The 21,682-nt window shown below is 38.2% G+C and overlaps 1 protein-coding gene and 1 pseudogene across 3 annotated transcripts in view; one reads left to right on the top strand and one right to left on the bottom strand.

Annotated features, from left to right (window-relative positions):
* The first annotated feature begins 1,123 nt into the window (after nucleotides 1–1,123).
* Nucleotides 1,124–5,150, top strand: LOC145127782 (ARS-binding protein 1-like; annotated as a pseudogene).
* Nucleotides 1,953–21,682, bottom strand: part of LOC145124154 (putative LRR receptor-like serine/threonine-protein kinase At1g56140) — a 34,635-nt gene continuing 14,905 nt past the window's right edge. The window contains exons 15-23 of one of the 3 annotated variants that reach the window (XM_079059389.1): nucleotides 15,766–15,854; nucleotides 15,033–15,436; nucleotides 14,092–14,290; nucleotides 13,827–14,000; nucleotides 13,616–13,737; nucleotides 6,913–7,442; nucleotides 6,671–6,821; nucleotides 5,959–6,234; nucleotides 1,953–2,081 (exon numbers count right to left, since the gene is read on the bottom strand). In XM_079059389.1, the coding sequence (XP_078915515.1) occupies nucleotides 5,959–6,234; nucleotides 6,671–6,821; nucleotides 6,913–7,442; nucleotides 13,616–13,737; nucleotides 13,827–14,000; nucleotides 14,092–14,290; nucleotides 15,033–15,436; nucleotides 15,766–15,854 (1,945 nt within the window). In that variant the 3' untranslated portion in view covers nucleotides 1,953–2,081. Of the gene's footprint in view, nucleotides 2,082–5,909; nucleotides 6,235–6,670; nucleotides 6,822–6,912; nucleotides 7,443–13,615; nucleotides 13,738–13,826; nucleotides 14,001–14,091; nucleotides 14,291–15,032; nucleotides 15,437–15,765; nucleotides 15,855–21,682 lie in introns of those variants that run through there. The other 2 variants (XM_079059390.1, XM_079059388.1) reach the window with 2 other exon arrangements.

Here is a 21,682-nt window from a genome sequence, read left to right as displayed (position 1 = left end):
TAGGTATGTGAGCCTAGACTGTTAGTGGGTATCAACTACTGGGGTACCGTACCAACCAATGCAATCCCATTTGAGAGTTTCAACATGAACCTCAAAAAGGTCCTAGACGTACCACAACAGATTGACAGTAGAGAGGATTGTGAGGTGTTTTTGTGTTAGTTCTTGGAGATGTTGATCGCCAGGAAATCTGATTTTATAGAGGGTAAAAATGGTCTATGGGCTATGTCATATTGCAAACGACCGGCAAATTTTTTTTGGGGTACAAGGACAAAAACCATTTGAACATTCGAATATTATTTTAAACAAATCCCTTAAGTTTATGTATTTATTAGTTTTTTTGTTGATTTTTAAGATTGCATCTGCATTTTAGATTTTATAAAAACAAAACTTATACAAAAAGAAACAAATTTTATGCATAAAAAACTATTCCAGAATGAGTGTCCGAAATCCTACTCTGGTGTTCCGGAAACCTCTCCAGAGTGATATATTCCAGACAAAGTGGTTATTTTATAATAATATCGGTCATTTTTTTTTTCAAATAATTCATTTATATGGGGTAGATTACTCAATATCCCTTTTTTTATGATGAAATCATTAGTTATCACCTCTTCTTAGTATGGTGGTGGTGGTCTCTTTCGTGCATTGTTCATTATCTACTAGAGATTAGAGAACTGTTTGGCTAGTAGAGTCGTTATCGAGTTGGTTCCATTATCCTAGCAAGGATTATAAGTGTCATAGCAAGGATTATAAGTGTCAGGTGAGTTAGTTTTATTAATGGAAGATCACTCTAAGGCTAGTTGGCATGAGGAGTTCTAAAATGGGATATATCATTGCATTATTTATTTCCATATAGTAAAACCTCTATAAATTAATAATATTGGGACTAAGATATTTTATTAATTTAGCAAGATATTATTATATCGATGAATTAATAAATTATTAATTTAAAGAGTTGGCTTATATTCGTGAGCAACTATCAAATTAATGCATTCGACCTTCAAAATGTTCATGTCCGTTCACTTTACCTATTTGAATAAAACAGAAACAAGCACCTTCAAAATTCCCATGTACATTCACACATTAATGAACTTGTCAAATGATAAATTTTAAAATCACATCAACTATGGCTTCTAAACTAAAAGGTGTTAAAAAAATCAACGATGACCAATCAACAACGAAAACTATTATACGAGTATCAGAGAGATCACCAAGGATACACTCAACAAGATTTGGTGAAGTCGGTTGACAAAACTTTCGATTTGAAAGTTAGTCAAGGAACAATATCAAACACTCTTTGGCTAGTAGAGTCGTTATCGAGTTGGTTCCATTATCCTAGCAAGGATTATAAGTGTCAGGTGAGTTAGTTTTATTAATGGAAGATCACTCTAAGGCTAGTTGGCATGAGGAGTTCTAAAATGGGATATATCATTGCATTATTTATTTCCATATAGTAAAACCTCTATAAATTAATAATATTGGGACTAAGATATTTTATTAATTTAGCAAGATATTATTATATCGATGAATTAATAAATTATTAATTTAAAGAGTTGGCTTATATTCGTGAGCAACTATCAAATTAATGCATTCGACCTTCAAAATGTTCATGTCCGTTCACTTTACCTATTTGAATAAAACAGAAACAAGCACCTTCAAAATTCCCATGTACATTCACACATTAATGAACTTGTCAAATGATAAATTTTAAAATCACATCAACTATGGCTTCTAAACTAAAAGGTGTTAAAAAAATCAACGATGACCAATCAACAACGAAAACTATTATACGAGTATCAGAGAGATCACCAAGGATACACTCAACAAGATTTGGTGAAGTCGGTTGACAAAACTTTCGATTTGAAAGTTAGTCAAGGAACAATATCAAACACTCTTTGTAACATCCATAAAAATCATGCCAAATTTAAACCCATTTTTTTAAAACATTTCGAAACCCATGATTATTACAAAACTTGTTTTCAAAATAGCATATTGACAGAGTATCCCAGAATCAAAACATAAAATCATAAAGTGTGAGGAGCGGTATGATCATGCCTTCGCCTTCCCGCGATCATCAGAAGTACCTGAAACAATAATCGATAAATGTAAGCTCGAAGGCTTAGTGAGTTACCCCCAAAATACCAACGCCATAAACATATCGGTAACAGATAACATATAGGCAAACAACATGCATAATGAGCCATCAGGACCGAATCCCGGTCCTCAGTCTATCTGGACTGCTCTCCGAGCCCTCGGCACGTTTGGACCGCCCTCCTCGGGGCCTTCAGCCTATCCGGACCGCTCGCTGGGCCTTCGGCTTGACTAGATTTGCCCGGCCCGAGCCTACAGTCTACCCGGTCCGCCCAGGGTGTCTTGGCCTACTGTACACAGCAGGACCTGCCTCAACCCTTTCCCCAAACCAATAAACATGTGCACATAAATATCATACGCTAGCATGCAATAACAGATAGTCATACAGATCTAACGGATCACTAACATGGAAACCATCCTACAACCATGATATCAATCTAACAGATTACTAGCATAGCAACCATCCTAAAACCAGGATGAAATCTAACAGATCAATAACATAGCAACCATCCTAAACCATGATGTAAATTATAAAGGGCTGACCTTGGTGCCGTAGATCCTGTTGATATAGTGAGGAGAACTCACCTCTCAAGTAGCTCGAATCGATAAAGTCAACTCAACCAAATGCAGCTCCAAATCCAACACCTACATCCACCGATGACTTACTTCCATAAATTCCCAAATTACCAAAATACCCCCAGAGGTCAAGCTGGTCAACCCTTGGTCCAAGTCAAAGTCAACGGTCCATGTTGACCCAACTCGTCGAGTTCCTTAAGAGTTCAGAAGGTCATAAAACCCTCACTGACTCGCCGAGTTTCCGACCAACTCGTCAAGTCTATGCGTGTCTAAAAGTCGGGATAACCCTAGTTGACTTGCCGAGTCACCCCACTGACTCGCCGAGTCCCTTCAGTCCATATCCATACAGATGCTTATTAGGCCATCTTAAGGTTCCATATTGCAGATCCAGCCTCCCAAGGCATGTTTATCACGTAAAGTTGCAAACTTTACGTGCATGCAAGGCTCTAAAGTCTTATAATGACAAAACCAAGCTTGTAATGGAGTATTAAACTTGAGGAGAGGTTCATACTTGCCAAAACTGAAAACTTTATGGACTTAGAGACCAAGGAGAGTCCAGATTTGAAGTTACAACTTCAGATCTTAGCTTATACCCATGAATGGCTTCTTATTATGCTAGAAAAGCCCTAATCTTTAACCAAATGAGATCTAGAATGAAATGAGGTCAAGGTAACGACTTGATACCTTCCACTAGATGTCAACTGAGGTAGATATCAGATCCACACAAGTTCCTTGCTTGTAGTTACTTGATCTCCAAGCTCTTCTCACCAAGAATCCTCTTCCAAAGCTTAAAACACACAATGGAGCCCACACACACACGTATTAGGGTTTTGCTGAGCTCTCAAGGGACTGTAAAGAGGCTGAAGGAGGCTTATGATTCTTTAAATAGAGTGCAAAACCCCGAAAATTAGGGTTTAATCCCCCAACTCCTATTCGTCGAGTCCTATCTTGGACTCGGCGAGTCGGTCACTTAAACACGTGACCAAACCCGCTCCTACTCGACGAGTCAGGGCATCCAACTCGTCGAGTAGACCTTGCAATATGAAAATTAAATCCATAAAATTAATACCTGAGAGTCGGGGCGTTACACTCTTAAGAGATCATCGGAGTTCCTATCGGCTAACCTTGATAAAGATGGATCTTCCAAGCGTCACAAAGCAACCAAGTATCCGGACATACAAAAAGTTGTTTATGAATGATTTCTCCAACATCAAGAGCATTTAAATATAACATGAGAGTTAATCATAGAGAAGACGGTTGAGACGTTGAAGATTTTGTGTCTACATGATTCTTCTGAGCATAATCTTTCACAGGTTTGGCTTGAGAAATTCAAGTTAAGGCATGGTATCATATCGTATCGCCAATTTGGAGAAAGTGGATCAGTCGACACACATGACATGGAGAATAAATTGGAGTCTATAAGGGAAAAAAAATAATCAATTTCCAATGAAAGATGTTTTTAATATGGATGAAACTGGTTTGTTTTACAGGTTACAAGCTGACCATTTACTTGGAACAAAACAACTTGAAGGTAAGAAACAGGACAAGGAAAGACTTACAATTGTTATCTGTTGCAATGCGGATGGCTCATACAAAATTCCTGTATGGATCATTGGTAAGTATGCAAAGCCACGTTGTTTTAAGAATGTCAACATGAATAGCTTAGATTGTGAATATCGTGCCAACAAAAGAGCATGTATGACTGGGTTGCTTTTCGAAGAATGTGTTCGTTGGCTAGATGATCAAATGCACGGTCGAAAAATTCTCTTGGTAGTGGATATATGTCCAACCCATTCAAAAAATATTCAAGGGTTGCAAAACATCAAGTTGTTTTTTCTACCGCCAAACATGACTTCAAAAATTAAACCATGTGATGTTGGGATAATTAGAGCCTTTAAAATGTACTACCGTAAAAGGTTTTATCGTAAGATTTTGGAAGGTTATGAGTTGGACATTTCTTCCCTAGGAAAGATTAATATTTTAGATGCCATCAACTTGGCCGTCTCGGCTTGGAGAAATGTGAAACACGAGTCCATAATTGCTTTCGACATTGTAAAATTTGTTCGATTAATCCAACCGGCTCAAATGATTTAAACGATGTAAATTCTGGAGAAGACATTCGTGAGCTTGAGAACTTGATTACGGGAATGCATTATCAGCACAAAATGGATGTGAATGAGTTGTTGGATTATCTAGGTGAAAATAATGAATGTTATGAGGTTCAAAGCATTGAAGAAATTATCGCGGATACCGTTCAAAATTCGGTTGGTGATGAAGTTAATGATGATTCAGTACCTTTGGAACCGGTCACTCGGAAAGAAGCATTGCAAGCAGCAACAACTCTTCACAACTTTTTGTTGCAATACGAGAATACAGTGCCTCAACTCTTAAGTGCAATTGGGATATTTAAAGATGAACTCAATATAGATTTGAAGTTCACAAAAAAACAAGTGACTATAGATTCATTTTTTACTAGACAATTATAGAATTTTGGAATATTTTAGTAATTATTAATTTATAGTTTCGCTGGGACCAATATATTTACATTTGGATTTCAAAAAAATTATTATTTTATCGATTATGATCCAATTTTGTACTGGTCTCAAGCTAGAACCGGACAAATTATTAATTTTATTGAGGTTATTAATTTATCGAGTATTAAATTATAGAGGTTTTACTGTACATTGCATCTACTCCATAAAAAAATTGAGATTATTATAACTTATGTTCTATTTTACTAACATGTATGTCACAGGACCATTTTGTCTATGCTCTACATTTTTAACATGTATAAAATAGTACTAATTAGTTTTCCGAATTAAATGATCCAAGAAGTTGTTGAGTTAACAGGTTACTATCCGACCAAGGACATAGTTACGTCGTCTAGGGACTGGGATGGTAAAGTTGCAGAAATGACCAAGGTTTTGAGTTTCAACCGTTACAGCATGGCTCTATTTCCAATGTGGATTAGGTTCCTTGTTGGTAACCAAGTGTTATGTCATCTAGCTAACGAGCCACTATGTACATAATAAATATCCTATATGATGTTGGGAAGAAACGATGTGGGCTGACTTAACTGTGCCAACATAAAACCCTATTTTGTAAAAAGTTATCTATAAGTCATGTATACCATCAATATTATAACAATTACATTTGCGTTCAACATCTTCAAAAAAAAAAAGTAACGTCTGAATCGAGTGACTTTACAAATATATATATATATATATATATATATATATATATATATATATATATATATATATATATATCATGACGGGAAATTAGGTCACATACCTAATTCATAGTTGAAGTTGGAGTAGCACTCTTAAATGTTGTAGAGTCATCAAACTCAAAATAAGTCAGGTACTCTGGCCGAGTAATGACACCAGTTACTTCTATGTCTCCGGAAAGCATTGCCACCACACGTGACATTGATGGCCGTTGTGTTGGCGAGGTTTGCGTACATAAAAGGGCAACTCTCGTCATTCTTTTCACTTCGGTCTCATTAAATTCAGACAATTCTTCATCCACTAACTCTAATTCACGATTACCTTCATGTAGCTTCCATGCCTAAAATCATACCAAAGGCCAGTAAATATTATAAAAATGCATCACAGGTAAGACGTCAACTTTCAAAATCATTAACAATGACTTTTTTCATGTTTGAGTTTTAGGGAAATTTGTATTCAAGTTTTCTTATTCCACAACACGTGTGTACGTATCAACCGACCGACGTACATACATACATATGTACATACATGAGAGTTTGTTACCTTAATTGAGAAAAATTTAGAACTTCGTTACCTTAAATAGATTTTTTTTTCAAAGTTTTTAGTCTGGTTTTTAAAAGAAGTTAGATACCTTAAAAGAGTTATGACCGAAATTATATTACCTTTTTATGTAAATTTCTCTTTAATTAGTGTATTATATGAATCCTTCTTTTTGCTTGGTAAGAGTAGATCGAGTGCATAAATTCATTTATGAAGAAGAAGAAGATAAAACATACCCAATTAAGAAGATATATTTTCTCATCTTCCAAACTCGAATCAGAGTTGGGCCTTCCACTGATAATCTCTAAAGCCACAACTCCAAACCCAAACACATCGGCCTTCTCCGTAAGGTGTCCCCACATTGCATACTCTGGTGCAAGATATCCACTACACAATGAATCACCAAGAATTAATCAACTCACTGTTAGTCTGTTACTTAAAATGAGAATAACTTCAAATTTCAATTAATTAATCTTACAATGTGCCTGCAACACGAGTACTCAAGTGTGTTTTCTTGTCATCATAAAGTTTAGCCAGACCGAAATCCGATATCTTAGGGTTCAGATCAGAATCAAGTAAAACATTGCTAGATTTCACATCTCGATGTATAATCCGTATGCGTGATTCCTCATGGAGATACGTGAGACCCCGTGCTAATCCCATGCATATATCAAAACGGGTTGACCATTTAAGCGACAATCTGCTGCTTCCTGCATCACATACCCCAAATGTAACATTATTACCATTATACTCTAGTACTTTACACTTGATGTCTAAATATGTAATTTGTTTTTTACCGAATAATGCTTGATCAAGACTCTTGTTTTCAAGATACTCGTAGACGAGAAGTCGTTTTTCTCCATCGATGCAGGATCCATAGAGTTTCACGAGGTTACGGTGTTGGACTGCGGATATTGTGGCAATTTCTGCAACAAATTGGGACTTGCCTTGGTGTGAGGCTACGGAGAGTAGTTTGACAGCTATTACTCTCCCATCTTCAAGTGTTCCCTGTTTAAAATTATAGAGATTTTAACATTGTGTTGGTAGTGTTTGGTATGATGGAATCCGGAGAAGGAATAGAATGGTTCATTCTGTCGGAACGAATGAAATCTTGTTTGTTTTGCTCGATGGAATGGAATGGACCATATATGTAGAATAAGGTTTTATCAGTTCTTAAAGTATCTTTTTCTAGTTTCCTAGTTTGCTATGTAGTTTGTAAATATATATATAAAGGCTTCTACTCGTTATATAAAGAGTGAAATATTTTCAAGATATCTGATTCTCTCACATCGTATCAGATCTAGGTTAGGTTAGTGCATATTTAGGGTTGTACTCTATAAGTACAGGCCTTTCTGACTGCTGGTTCATCGCCTTCATAGATTACTATACTTGTGTATGTTAGATTTTTTATTCTAAAAAAACGGATGCTGCGGATGAGTTTATAAAATTTCACAAAATGATTAAAAAAACGTATTCCAAAGCAATATTCATATATTCCGAACAGATAAAGGGGGAGAATGTTTCTCTAGTAACCTGGGAAGCTACCTCACAGAAAATGGTATTTCACATCAGAATTCGTTTGCATCAAATCCTCAACAAAATGGGATTGTCGTTTGTAAAAAACATGCATTTTTTAGAGGTATCACCTTCGATCATGTTTTCTAGTCATGTCCCAAATTCTTTTTGGGGAGAATCAATCTTGGCTGCTTCCTATCTCATAAACCGGCTTCCCTCATAACCTCTAGAATTCCAGACTGTGCAATCAGTGTCCTTCAAAAAACTTTTCTGGAGTCCATAGTAATTAATTCCCTTCCTCCAAAAGTTTTTGGTGTTCAGCCTTTATTCACACCAGTAGTCTTATTAGAGGAAAAATTGATCAAAATCAACCAAGTGTGTATACACGTCTACACAAAAAGTGTACAAATGTTTCAAACCCCTCATGAAAACGTTATGTACATCCTATCAAGTCACATTTTTCATAGATCAACCATTTTACTCTCGTGATTTTCTTCAGGGAAGAATTTAAATGAAGAGAATCATTAGACCAGCAACTATATTTTCTTGGAATGGAAATTCCAACAAATAGCAAGAAAACTGATCTATCTATCACTCACAAGCCTGGACATTGCCTACAGTGTTGGCAAGGTAAGTCAATTTATGCATGCTCCAACTGTTCTCCATCAAAATGCAGTTAATCAAATTCTTAGATATATGAAAGGAACACCTGAAAAGGACTGCTCTATAAAATAATAATATAAAAAGCCAAGAACCAAAAGATTGAGGGTTTTGATGATGCAGATTGGTCAGATAATTGACAACAATCGACACTATACCAACTTTTGGGGAAATGTGTTCACTTGGAGAAGCAAAAAGCAATCAGTCGTGTAAACAAGTAGTGCAGAAGCAGAGTATCGTGTCATCGCACAGGGAATTTGTGAAATAATTTGGCTGGACCTACCATTAACGGAACTGAAAATTGATGTATACCTATACAGTGATCGTCAATCAGTGATTGCAAATGTTCATAATCCTATACAACATCACTGCATGAAGCACGTTCTTATTGATATAATTTCATCAAGTCAGAGATTAAAAGCGAATAGATAAAACTCTCATATGTGCCCTCGAACAATCAAGAAGCCAATATTCTTACTAAACTGTTACAGAGGGTAAGTTTTGAGTCAAATGTATCCAAGTTGGGAATGATTGTTAGACATATGTTTAGATAGTCTATTGATAGTGTTTATATTAGAGGGTATCTAAATGTAACTATCTAACATATATATATGATTGTAATCTACGCTTCATAATACACAATTCATTACCTTTTACATGGTTTAACTTGGTATCAGAGCCAAGTAAACCCTACCTTACGGCTCTAAACCCTAACTGCAGAAAAGTCTCTTACGGCTTCATCCTGTGCTCAACTCCAATCACTGGTGATCAACTCAAACTCGCATGGCTACTATTACTGCCTTCTCTACTGCAGAAAAGACATCACATAACTCCCATAAATTTGCTTTCACTCTCTCTCCCACCAACTATGGGTACTGGAAAGCAATGCTTGAACCCTTTCTCATCACCAACAATTTATTTGGTTATGTAGATGGCACGATACCCTGTCCAGCACAGAAAGTGGGAACTGGAGACGCAATCACGGATAACCCTAGTTATCCCCGGTGGATAGCCAATGATGCACATGTCCGGATGATTATCATATCCACCATCTCTGAAGCTTCGTTTCAACATGTCCAAGGAGCAACCTCTAGAGAACTGTGGCTAGCCCTTGAACGGGCATACTCACCAAATACCGCCTCTCGTGAATACACACTAAAAACCCAGCTTCTTAAAATTGCCATGAAAGGTGATGAATCTCCACAGGGCTATCTAAGCAGGGCTCAAGAATATGCCACAGCCCTTGCCAACATTGGTGAACCAATGAAGGATAAAGATCTTGTTATGCTTGCAATATCGGGACTTCGGGAAGAATACAATGGTTTGAAGTCGACTCTCTTGGCTCGTCACCCACCAATCAGCTTCAACGAGTTACATGGTCTTCTAAGTGATCATGATTACATGATCAACAAACCCGTTACAACTACCGTCACTGCATCACCACAGGTTTTTGCTACTTCTACTGGAAACGCCATTCAAAGTCTTCAACAATTGGCATCTCAGTTAGGCTTTCAACTGAATCCTATCGCCTCCCAACAGCCTTCTCCACAAGCTTTCTATGCCTCGCGTCCACCCAACAACAATCGAGACAATCGTCGTGGCAACACCCGCAACAATAATTCTCGCAATCAATTTCAAAATCAAAATCGGGGGCGTGATAATAGTGGCAACAGTGGTTTCTGGTTCTAGACAATTTGCATGGGCCTCTACTCAAAATACAGTTTATGGTCATTGTAATCGTTGTGGTATTGGTCATCTACCCTCTCATTGTCCAAATCAGCAAAATTCTGCCCCAACACGACAACCTTCTCAGGCCAATTTTGCTGCCTTTTCTGATCACGGCCCAAGTTTAGGCGCAACCTGGTTTCCCGATACCGGTGCTAACGCCCACACTACACCTGATCTGTCCAACCTTGATTTTTCAGAGACTTATCATGGCTCTGACTCTCTCCATGTTGGTGATGGTAAACCTCTTCCTATTTTTCACATTGGCTCTACCAAAATTTACTCTCCTCACAAAACTTTCACTCTTTCTAATATTCTTCATGTTCCGACAATTAAAAAGAATCTTATGTCTGTTCAACAATTTTGTCATGAAAATAAAGTTTTCTTTGAATTTCATTCTTCTTTTTTTGTTGTGAAGGACGAAACAACTCGCAATACTCTTCTCACGGGTCCAAGTGATAATGGTCTCTATTCTGTACGCCTTCCTCAACTCAAGTATATTCCTAAGATTGCTTTCACTACCACCAAAGCTTCCTCAACCATTTGGCATCAACGTCTTGGTCATCCACATCAACGTGTTTTTAGTTCTATTGTTTCTAGTTGTTCTTTAGCAGTTTCTACAAAACAATGTTCTTCATTATGTTCATCTTGTCAATTGGGAAAGTCTTCCAAATTATCATTATTTAGTTCCAACTTTCAAAGCAATAATATTTTAGATTTGATATATTGTGATGTTTGGGGACCTGCACCCGTTTTATCTTCTGATGGTTATCGCTTCTTTATGTTATGCGTTGATCATCATACTCGTTATATGTGGTTTTACCCGTTAGCTCACAAATACGATGTTTATTCCACTTTCAAAAACTTTGTCACGTTAGTTGAAAGACAGTTTAATTCCAAGCTCAAAACTGTTCAAACTGATTGGGGGGGTGAGTTTCGCAATCTATCTCCTTTTTTCACCTCTCTTGGAATTACCCATCGACGTTCATGTCCATACACTAGTGAGCAAAATGGCATTGTTGAGCGTCGCCATCGTCACGTTGTTGAAACTGGTCTAGCCCTTCTTGCACAAGCAAACCTTCCACAACGTTTTTGGCATTTTGCCTTTGAAACTTCTGTCTATCTCATTAATCGTCTACCATCCCGTATCTCTTCAAACAAGTCACATTTTCAGCATGTTTTCAATAGAAAACCCGATTACTCATTCCTTCGGGTTTTCGGTTGTCAATGCTCCCCACACCTACGACCATATACCCGACACAAAATGGATTTTCGCTCCACTCCATGTGTCTTCATGGGATATAGTCCTCTTCATCACGGGTATCGATGCTTTGACCCTGACCGCATTTACATCGTCCGTCATGTCCGCTTCAATGAAGAGGTCTTTCCTTTTCACTCTCCTTCACCATCACCATCCAACCCCACTACATCACCCATTTATGTCTCCACTTTTCCCACTCATGTTGCAAGCACACCAGAGCTATATCCTGAAGCACCCACTACCAATGAAAACGACACTCCCTAGCCGTGACAAACAAATGGCCCTTACGACTGTTAGATGTCCAAAACGCATTCTTGCATGGTGATCTCAGTGAAACAGTTTATGTCCGACAGCCACCGGGTTTTGTTGATCCTCGCAAGCCCGATCATGTATGCCTTCTTCACAAATCTCTTTATGGACTCAAGCAAGCCCCACGAGCTTGGTTCACCCGACTGTCGACGGCTCTTCACCGTCTTGGATTTTTAGGATCCAAAACAGATCCCTCTCTCTTCATTCTCAAAACAGGCCGTGTTATTGTTTATGTTCTTGTTTACGTGGATGATATTATTGTTATAGGTAATGACACTAAGGCTATCGATCAGATCATTCATCAACTGGGATCTACCTTTGCCATCAAAGATCTTGGCACACTACATTACTTCTTGGGTATTGAAGTTGTTCCCCATGGCCATAACATTCTTTTGTCCCAATGCAAGTATATTTTGGACATACTTCAACGCTCCGGTCTAACAGATTGTAAGCCGGTATCATCTCCCATGAGTACTACTCAGATCTTGACTCCCGATGATAGTCCATACCTCTCCAGCCCTGTTGCCTATCGACAAACTGTTGGAGCACTTCAGTATGTTACGCTTTCTAGACCTGACATTGCCTTTGTTGTCAATAAGGTATGTCAGTTCATGCATGCTCCCACTGAGAACCACTGGTCTGCTGTCAAAAGGATATTGCGCTATCTCAAAGGCACTGTTAATTTTGGTTTGTTTCTTCGTCACAACTCGGACTCCTCCCTTCAAGCTTTCACTGATAGTTGCTGGAAACCTACTGATGGCTCAAAAATTACCGCCTTCTCTGATTCTGATTGGGCTGGCTGCCCGGTCGATCGACGTTCCACGGGAGGGTTTGCTATCTATTTGGGGTCCAACTTGATCTCCTGGAATGCTCGCAAACAACGAACTGTTTCAAGGTCCTCTACGGAGTCCGAGTACAAGGCTCTTGCAGACACTGTTGCTGAGTTGCTTTGGCTAAGGGCTCTCCTACATGAACTGGGAGTTTCTACAAAATTCTCTCCCACGCTATGGTGTGACAACCTTGGAGCCACATATCTCTCTGCAAATCCGGTTTTTCATGCCCGAACAAAACATGTTGAAGTAGATTTTCATTTTGTTCGTGAACAAGTTGCCCGAGGTCAATTAAAAGTACAATTTATATCTACCAATGATCAGATTGCTGATGTGTTCACTAAGCCTTTATCCTCTCAAAGATTTCTCTTTTTACGGTCCAAGCTGCAGGTCGTTCCCCGCCCTCATCTTGCGGGGGAATGTTAGACATATGTTTAGATAGTCTATTGATAGTGTTTATATAAGAGGGTATCTAAATGTAACTATCTAACATATATATATGATTGTAATCTACGCTTCATAATACACAATTCATTACCTTTTACATGGTTTAACTATGATTGATAAAAATTCACCAACTTGAGGGGGAAGTGTTGAAAATATTACATCCTTATACAGCTAACAGCTGTTGTACTTACAGCTTTAAATTGACCTAAATTAGCTATTACGTTAGCTGTATTTTAGTCCTTAATCTTGTAATTATAGTAGATTATCTCTTTCCTATGTTGTTACAACTTAAAAGTTTCATCATTTGTTTCACTTACTCCATAACCTTGTCATCCCATTTTTTGTTATTCCATTCCATCTGGCCAACTAAAGTTTACTTCGAGTTTAAGAAGCGAAAACATACTCTTCATAAAAAAAGTAAAAAACTACCTTACCTTGTAAACAGGTCCAAAACCACCCTCACCAAGCTTATTTGCAGGACTAAAATCATCCGTTGCATCTCTTAAATCTCCATAACCAAAAGTATATGGCCTTGTGTGATCAATTCCCAAAAACTCTGCAAGTAAGGAAAAGTCAAAAAGAAATCCAAATGTACCAATCTAAAATATTTTTCCTCTGTCATAAAGAAAGATCCAGAAAGACAACCTTCATCACATTTTCCGGATGTATCCTTCCTCTTCCTTCGCTGACGAAGAATATACAGGGCTAATAATGTCAAAAAGCTCACAGCTCCAATCGGAACTAAAATCCCCACAATCAAACCGGTATTATTGTTCTTGTTGTTGGAAGGCAGATTGTTGCTCACACTAGGGATGAAATCTGTACACAAATATAGTAAAGGGAAATGTTGTCATTTTGTCAAAGTATCAAGGCCAAGAATTAATAATAAACTTCAAGAAAGAATATATACTTGGGGTGGCACTGATTGCTGATATGAGAGGTCCAAAAGTTCCTTGATCAGGTACACAACAAGTTCCTTTTCCAGTCCATAATAGATGAATCTCAAGGTAGTTATTTATAACGTCAACTGTCACTTCCCTTGTAACAGGGCTAAATGAAGCCCCCCCTGCTTCCCTTTTAATATCAAAATCTTTAAACACCTGGTTTCCCTGGAAAAAGAAAAAAAAAAAGTTAATGACCCAGGGACGAAGGTTGCAACAAAGTGAAGCCATGAGGACCACCCGTGCAACAAAATTTGAAACTTGACTGAATCTGCTATTTCCACCAAATATATGGTTGTTTCTTTTCTACTTAATGTTAAGGTTAAGTTGAGAAATAGATGTCCTTAACATTAAGTGGTAATCTCATATTAATTTTTCCAATAATACCCTCACAAAACTTCACAAAAGTTTTCCCCCATATTAGGGATCTCCCTCCCTCCCTCTCTTTTCAATTTAATAGAGGTAAATTATTATTGGTTTTTCTCTTCAAGAGTTCATTACAACTGTTCTTGTGTCTATCTGAACAAATGTTATTATGAATAATTAAATACTACAAATTTATGGAAATTCTTGGTCTTTTGCATATAACAGTAAACAATGCTTATCTTTATGCATCTAACAGTAAAAAGCGTTGTATACATAAAATTTGTTTGTTTTCTTGACCAAATAAATCGTGTTAATGATATTATATGACCATTTCACATTACATTCCAAAAACCTAATTTCACAATACTCATTAATTTTATTAATATTCATCAATTTTAACGAGGGAAGAAAAAGAAGAATGACAAATAGGTAAAGAGTTGGTGTCTTAATAAATTAAGAAAGATTTTTAGCTTAATCCATTAAGTCATTCTGTCCAGATTAAGTAAAAAAGAAACAGCCCCTAAGAGTGTTATTTACCACTGACCTGGATATAAATGTCAAATAATCGTCTTCCAAGGCTTCTCCAAGTGGGACCATTTTCAATCACAATTTCTGCAAACTGGAGTTTTACGGTGTAGTTACCATTCTCGAGGGCTAAACCGTAATATCTTAATGATCCAGCGGAGAGTCTTGCTGTTTGGAAGAGTCCTGAATCTGTAGTGTCCGTGAACTGGTTTACACTGGAGGCTATTGTGTTGTTGAAATAGCGTTGGGTGGGATCTATGCTGTTAGAAGGGATGTCCCTTCGTGCCACATTGCTGACACCCCACCTCATTTCGGGGGTCAAATAGTATGTTGCTGGACCAAGAGGGTTGTTATCTTGCTCGTGGACTATCTGACTTGAGGATGTAATTTGTGGGCCACCACAATTGATTCCAAGGTTACTATCTGTAAATCAACATGAAAAGAGTACTCCACAAATCAATTTAATAAAAAACATTAGAGTAAATTACATTTTTTGTCCCAGGGCATAGCTGATTTTTCCAATTTTAATCCCAAAAAGCTCTCGTAATTTGGTCCTTCTTTTCGATCCTTGTAACGATTTAGTCCTTCTTCTAAGTAAGGTATAACTTTTTTTTTGGCAATATTGCTCCCAAATATATAACCATTTTACTTGGAACATGACCAAAAACGTTACAATAACCTCAAATAAGGATCAAACAACCAGGAAAAAAATGTAAAATCTTAACAAGAGAAAGTTCATTTTTTTGGCTTACATCTTGGTGATCCACGCCCACAAGGGAAATCCCTTTGGAGACAATTTAATCCTGAATCGTTTAAAGTGAAGTTGTTCACAAGTATGTGGCTGCAAATACACATTTGTGTAGGAGTTAATTAATTTCCTTAATGATATTTCAATCTCAAACTCTAAATATATAAATAAGATGAGACCTATCTATGGAAAGTAGAATCCTAATCTAATACAACTAGATAACTACAATATAATCATATAGGTATATCTAATAGTCCCCCGTAGCCGAAGCTAGAGGTGGCAAGATGCTAAGACCGTCCCTGTAATCATCAAAGAGAATCCTCTGTAGAACACATTGATAATTTGATGTTGATAAGGTACATGTAAAATGAAAACCTCTCCACAAGCAACCTTTTCCAGAACGAAAGGGATATCCATCTCAATACGTTTAGTTAGTTGAACTTGAACCAGGTTCACCCGAAAATGGCACTAACATATCAAAATTTACTATAGTGGCTTTTGTGAGAGGACAATGCAACTTAAGAAGTAGGTTACGGAGCCAACAAGGCTCAGTAACAACATTAGAGATGTCATGGTACTTGGCCTCCACACGAGAGAGAATAGGTTGTCACTTAGATGATCACAAAATAAGACTGTCTCCTAGAAAAAACACAATAGTTGGAAGTAAATCGTCGTGTATCGAGGCACATGTCCCAATCTGTATCGAACTCTCCATGTAACAAAGTAGGTTATCTGATTTTGTTTTGGATAAATGTAAGCCTTAAAGGTAGTGCCTTGCAAGTAATGAATAATATGTTTGAGAGCATTCATGTGACACGTATGAGGATTGTGCATGTGGAGACAAATTTATTGGCCGACATACGAGATGTCGAGACGGGTGAAGGTAAGGTATTGAAGTGTGCCGGTTAAAATTTGAAAATAATTTGGATCCAGAAAAGGATCGCAAATGGTGGAGTCGAGTTTTGCATTTGTATCCATAGTCCGGTTAATGATGTCCTTGGCATATTGTATTTGTTGGAGAAAGATCCTATTTTCACTTCAGTTTACGGCCCTAAAAAATAACTTAGGGGGACAAGGTCCTTCATGGAAATCTCACGAGCCAAGAGTGTCATGAATGATTGATGAAGTGCATGAGAGGATGTGGTGAGGATTATGTCATCGACTTATAATACTAGGTAGCCAACACCATGTTGGTAGATGGAAAGCGAGTGGTCATACTTGTTATGATTGAATCCAATTGAGGAAACGTCATCGGCAAATCTCTTATACCAAACTCGAGGGGATTGTTTGAACCTGTATAGATATGGTGACTTCCTTAGTAAGCATACAAAATCGAGTCCATGATGGATCTTAAAACCAACCGACCGGTACATGTAAATGGTCTCACATATGTTGCAATGTAAGAAAGTCTTTTTACATACATTTAATAAATAAGCCATGATTTAGAGATTGCAAGACTGAGGACCATACATATGGTAGCAATAACCCAACTAAATGTTTCATGAAAAGCAATGCCCATTTGTTGTGAGCATCCACCCCTACCAAACATGCCTTGTATCTTTCAAAGGACCCATCCAAGTTTATTTTGTGTCAAAAAAAATTTACATGGACCCTATAATATTCATGTCGGGTGTTTGAGGTACGCGACATACTACGGGTTTAGATTGTCCGTGTAGGAACGGCCAATGTAGTATGTCGGATGGGATAGGGGCTAGCATGGTGGCATGTTTGCGTGTAGAGTGGGCTGAAGGTGAAGGTTTTGGCAGGCAGTCGGTAAAGGGCCAATGTCGCCAGCATGAGGTTGAATTGGGCTGGCAACTGCGTATAGGTAGGCGGTGCGGGTTGCTTGAGTCCACGGCCAATAGAGGTAAGTAGGGGGACATAGGTGGTTGGAAGTGGTTTTGGTAGTGAAAAATGGGATTAATGTTCATGAAGGGTATAGTTTGGTGGTTTTGGGTATGTTATGTTCGCAAAAGGGAATTTTGTTTCATCCAGATTTATATGAAGAAAAAGAATGATTTTTAGTGGCAAGGTTATAACATTTAAATCCTCGATGGTTACCGGGATAGCAAAGAAAAATGCAATATATAGAGAGCGGGATTGGAATTTATTGACCGTGATGGAGGGTATGGGAGGGTATAATGGGTATCTGAATACCCGAAGGTGGTGATAAAAGAGAAGTATTTAATAGAGTAGTTGGGTGGAGGTTGTAAAAGTTAATAGTTTGCTACGAAGGAGGTTGAGGTGGTATGTTGTCGTTTGAAGGGAATGGTACCAAAAAAAACTATGGGTACATGAGAATGAGAAAGGAGAGCTCTAATGATGTTTATGGAATGGATTTTCCATCCGGATTTGTTATTTTAGAAAGAACTTTGGGCAAGAAAAATGAAAGACCACTTCATTTTGTGAACAAAAATTGTAAAACAAATAAATATTATATTCGGTACCATTGTCACAATGGAATACGTTGATTGGTTTTATAAAGTGTGTTTAAATAAAATAATATTAGTGAACACTATGAAGGTCGAGGGGGAAGTTCCATTGAAAATATACATAGTCATCAAGAAAAAAAAATATAGTATCGGTGTTCCCCGACACTAAAAACCGGTGATGTTCATAAGATAGTATAATTAATATCGAAAGGATATGAAGCAAAACACTTAATAAAAAGGTAACTTGTTTTCCAAAAACACATGATTGAAAAATGCTAGAAGTTGTTTGATTCTTACAAGGAATGAAATTATTACAAGCAAGAGAATTTAAAATAGAGGCGACTAGGTGACCAAGGCAGTGACGTCATAAATCTTAAGAAAACGAGCTAAAGGCTTGAGGACTCTTTGCATTGCATTAAATGTGTCCATGTTGCGTAATCTTTCACAATAAAATCAAATGGGTAGAAATCGAGAGATATTATTATCAATAGCTAGACGAAGGCCTCGGCTTTGGTTTACGATGTTAGTAGTGTTATTTGTTGGGAACTAAAATAACAAGTTAAGTACTTCAGACAAACAATAAATGAATTTCGGTAGAACTTGCGGAATAAAACTCTAAAAACTATTAAAAAAAAGTAATTAACATGCTTCGGTCAAAATACCTACGTCCACACGCGAACAAGAGAGAAAAGATTTTATTAAACTTCTAGGAACAATTACAATCACTCACAAAGGTTATACCTCACTTGAGATCTCAAACAAAAAGAATCTATTTTGCTGACTAACCACTCCACAGGATGTGCTCTCAACCTCATAATGATTTCTCTCTTGAACTTTCTGCATAAAGGAATAATGAAGGTGGTATGTGTCTATTTATAGGCAAGCATGAGAAACCTTAATTCTGATGGGCCAAACCCATCCATAATTAGCCCATGAAAAGGGATGCCCTAATTGTCAACCAATCTCGGGACGCCATATAGGTGCTTTTTGAATCTTCAATCTTAAGGGATGTGCATGGCCACCTACCATGCATATAGGAGTGCATCTTGAATGCACAGGGTGCATCTTGAATGTGCAGGGTGCATATTGCATGCAATGTGGCGTATCATGCTCCAAAGGGAGCATCTTGATTCCAAGATGATGCCTCATGCTCCAATGGGGTGTACCGTATGTTGAGTGTGAAGCCATTGGGCTGGTCAAAAGGTAGAAAACATGGCAGAAAACATGGAAGAAAAGCAAGTCAAAAAAGGTGGAAAAGGAGAGGTGATCCATATTTCCCGGATGCATGTTTCATGGCTGCTTTTCTTGTTCAATTGTTTACTTCAGACTCTATATATGAGTCTCATCTGTATTGTAAAAATAAGCAACAAAGAGTGAGTGCAGATTAGCACCAAGAAATATAAACTCCTAGTTACCGGTGGACGTAGGTCAGAGAAGGACCGAACCACGTTAAATCCCTCGTGTTCATCCTTGTGTTCTTGTTTTTCGTGAGCTGTGTGTGTGTTTAGAGTCATGTGTTAAGTGTCTCGATCCTAACAAGTGGTATCAGAGCAAGGTTTTAGCTCAAGAAGGTGATTTTCAGTTTTTGGTCGAAATTTTTTTTTCGTCAAAAACGATTTTGGTGTATACCGTTGGAAAGGTCTCGTTCTGAAGATTCCGAAAATATTTTTTTTCTGAATTTTTTGACCACCGGAAGACGTCCAAATCGCCGGTCAAAGGTTGCCGGAATAGTTACCGGAAAAACCAGTTTCGCCGGAGAAGACGACACTGTAGCACCGAAGTTCCGCCGGAGAAGACGACACTGTAGCACCGGAGTTCTGCCGGAGAAAACGACACTGTAGCAGGCACTGTAGCACGACGTCAGCGGTGACGTCAACAGAAACTGTAGCAAGCACTGTAGCACGACGTCAGCGGTGACGTCAGCAGGCACTGTAGCAAAATTGTAGCTGATTTGAAACATTGCAGTTTAGCCCCTGAACTTTCAGAAAATTGCAGTTTAGCCCCTAATCTTTCAGAAAATGGCAGAAAACAGTAAGCTTCAGATTGAGAAGTTTGATGGGAAAGATTTTGGTTGGTGGAAGATGCAAATTGAAGATTTGCTCGTGCAGAAAGACTTGGACGCAGTTTTAGGTGAAAAACCGGAGGCGATAACACAGACAAACTGGGAGATTTTGGATAAGAAGGCCAAGGCATTTATTAGACTGACGTTGTCAAAGGATGTTGCCTTCAACATTTTGAAGGAGACCTTGGCAAAGGGAATCATGGAGGCATTGTCTAATATGTACGAGAAGCCGTCGACAGCAAATAAAGTCTTCCTGATTCGGGAGCTAGTCAACACGAGGATGAGGGAAGGAAGTTCAGTTACAGTACACATCAACAATTTAAACTCGATTTTATCCAGACTTGGGTCAGTGGGAATAAAATTTGAGGACGAAGTTCAAGCTTTACTACTGTTATCATCATTACCTGACAGTTGGTCCGGAACAGTTACAACCGTTACTAGTTCCTCAGGATCGAAAGAGCTCACTTTTGAGGGAATTCGGGATTTAATTCTAGGCGAAGACGTCAGACGAAGAAATTCTGGGGAATCATCAAGTGAACAATTGAATGCGGTCAGAGGTAGAAAAAATAACAGAGGTAGTGGGAGCGGGAACAGGAGAAGGAGTCAGTCGAGGACTCGAAATGATGTGACTTGTTGGAACTGTAAAGAGGTTGGACATTTCAGGAATCAATGTCCAAAAGACAAGAAAGAAGTTAACGCTACAGTAGACCATTCAGACGATGATGTTTTGATCTGTAGTGTGGAGAGCAATGTGGATTCCTGGGTTATGGATTCGGGTGCTTCATTTCACGCTACCCACGGCCGTGAAGCACTGCAGAATCTAAAAGAAGGAGATTTTGGTAAGGTAAGACTGGCGAACGATGAGGTTCTTGATGTGACGAGCATAGGTGACTTAGTTTTGAAGACTCCAGTCGGTCCATGGACTTTGAAGGATGTCCGGGTAATTCCAAGTCTGAAGAAACAATTGATTTCTGTTGGGCAGTTGGATGAACAGGGACACGAGGTTAAGTTCAGGAATGGGCAGTGGAAGGTTGTCAAAGGAAATCTTGTGATAGCTCGTGGACATAAGAAGGGTTCATTATATATGGTCAGATTACCATCTGAGGGAGTAACCGTCCCAGTTCAGAAGAAAAACAAAATCCGGTTCATAGAGTCTCGTGGACAGAAGAAGGTTTGCTTTGCAGATGGCAAACCCAGAGTCACAGGTCAGATTCAGGTTGAACGTGTTTGGAACGGTTCAAAAAAACCAGTCAAGGGCATTCATAGCAGTGGGAGCAAGGGTTGTGCTTCAGCTAGAATACCCAGAACACAGTGGGTTAAGAGAACCAGTATTCCATCTGTAAAAGTCTCTCCAGATTATCTGCTTCATATGGAGAGTGTCGTTTGTTCTCAAGATGTTCCAGGATCGGGCAGTTCATTTCAGTGGG

The sequence above is a fragment of the Lactuca virosa genome, chromosome 7 (assembly GCF_052849685.1).
Source record: "Lactuca virosa cultivar CGN04683 chromosome 7, Lactuca_virosa_CGN04683_v6, whole genome shotgun sequence".
Taxonomy (NCBI): Eukaryota; Viridiplantae; Streptophyta; class Magnoliopsida; order Asterales; family Asteraceae; genus Lactuca; species Lactuca virosa.
This window is presented reverse-complemented; position numbering and strand designations above follow the sequence as displayed.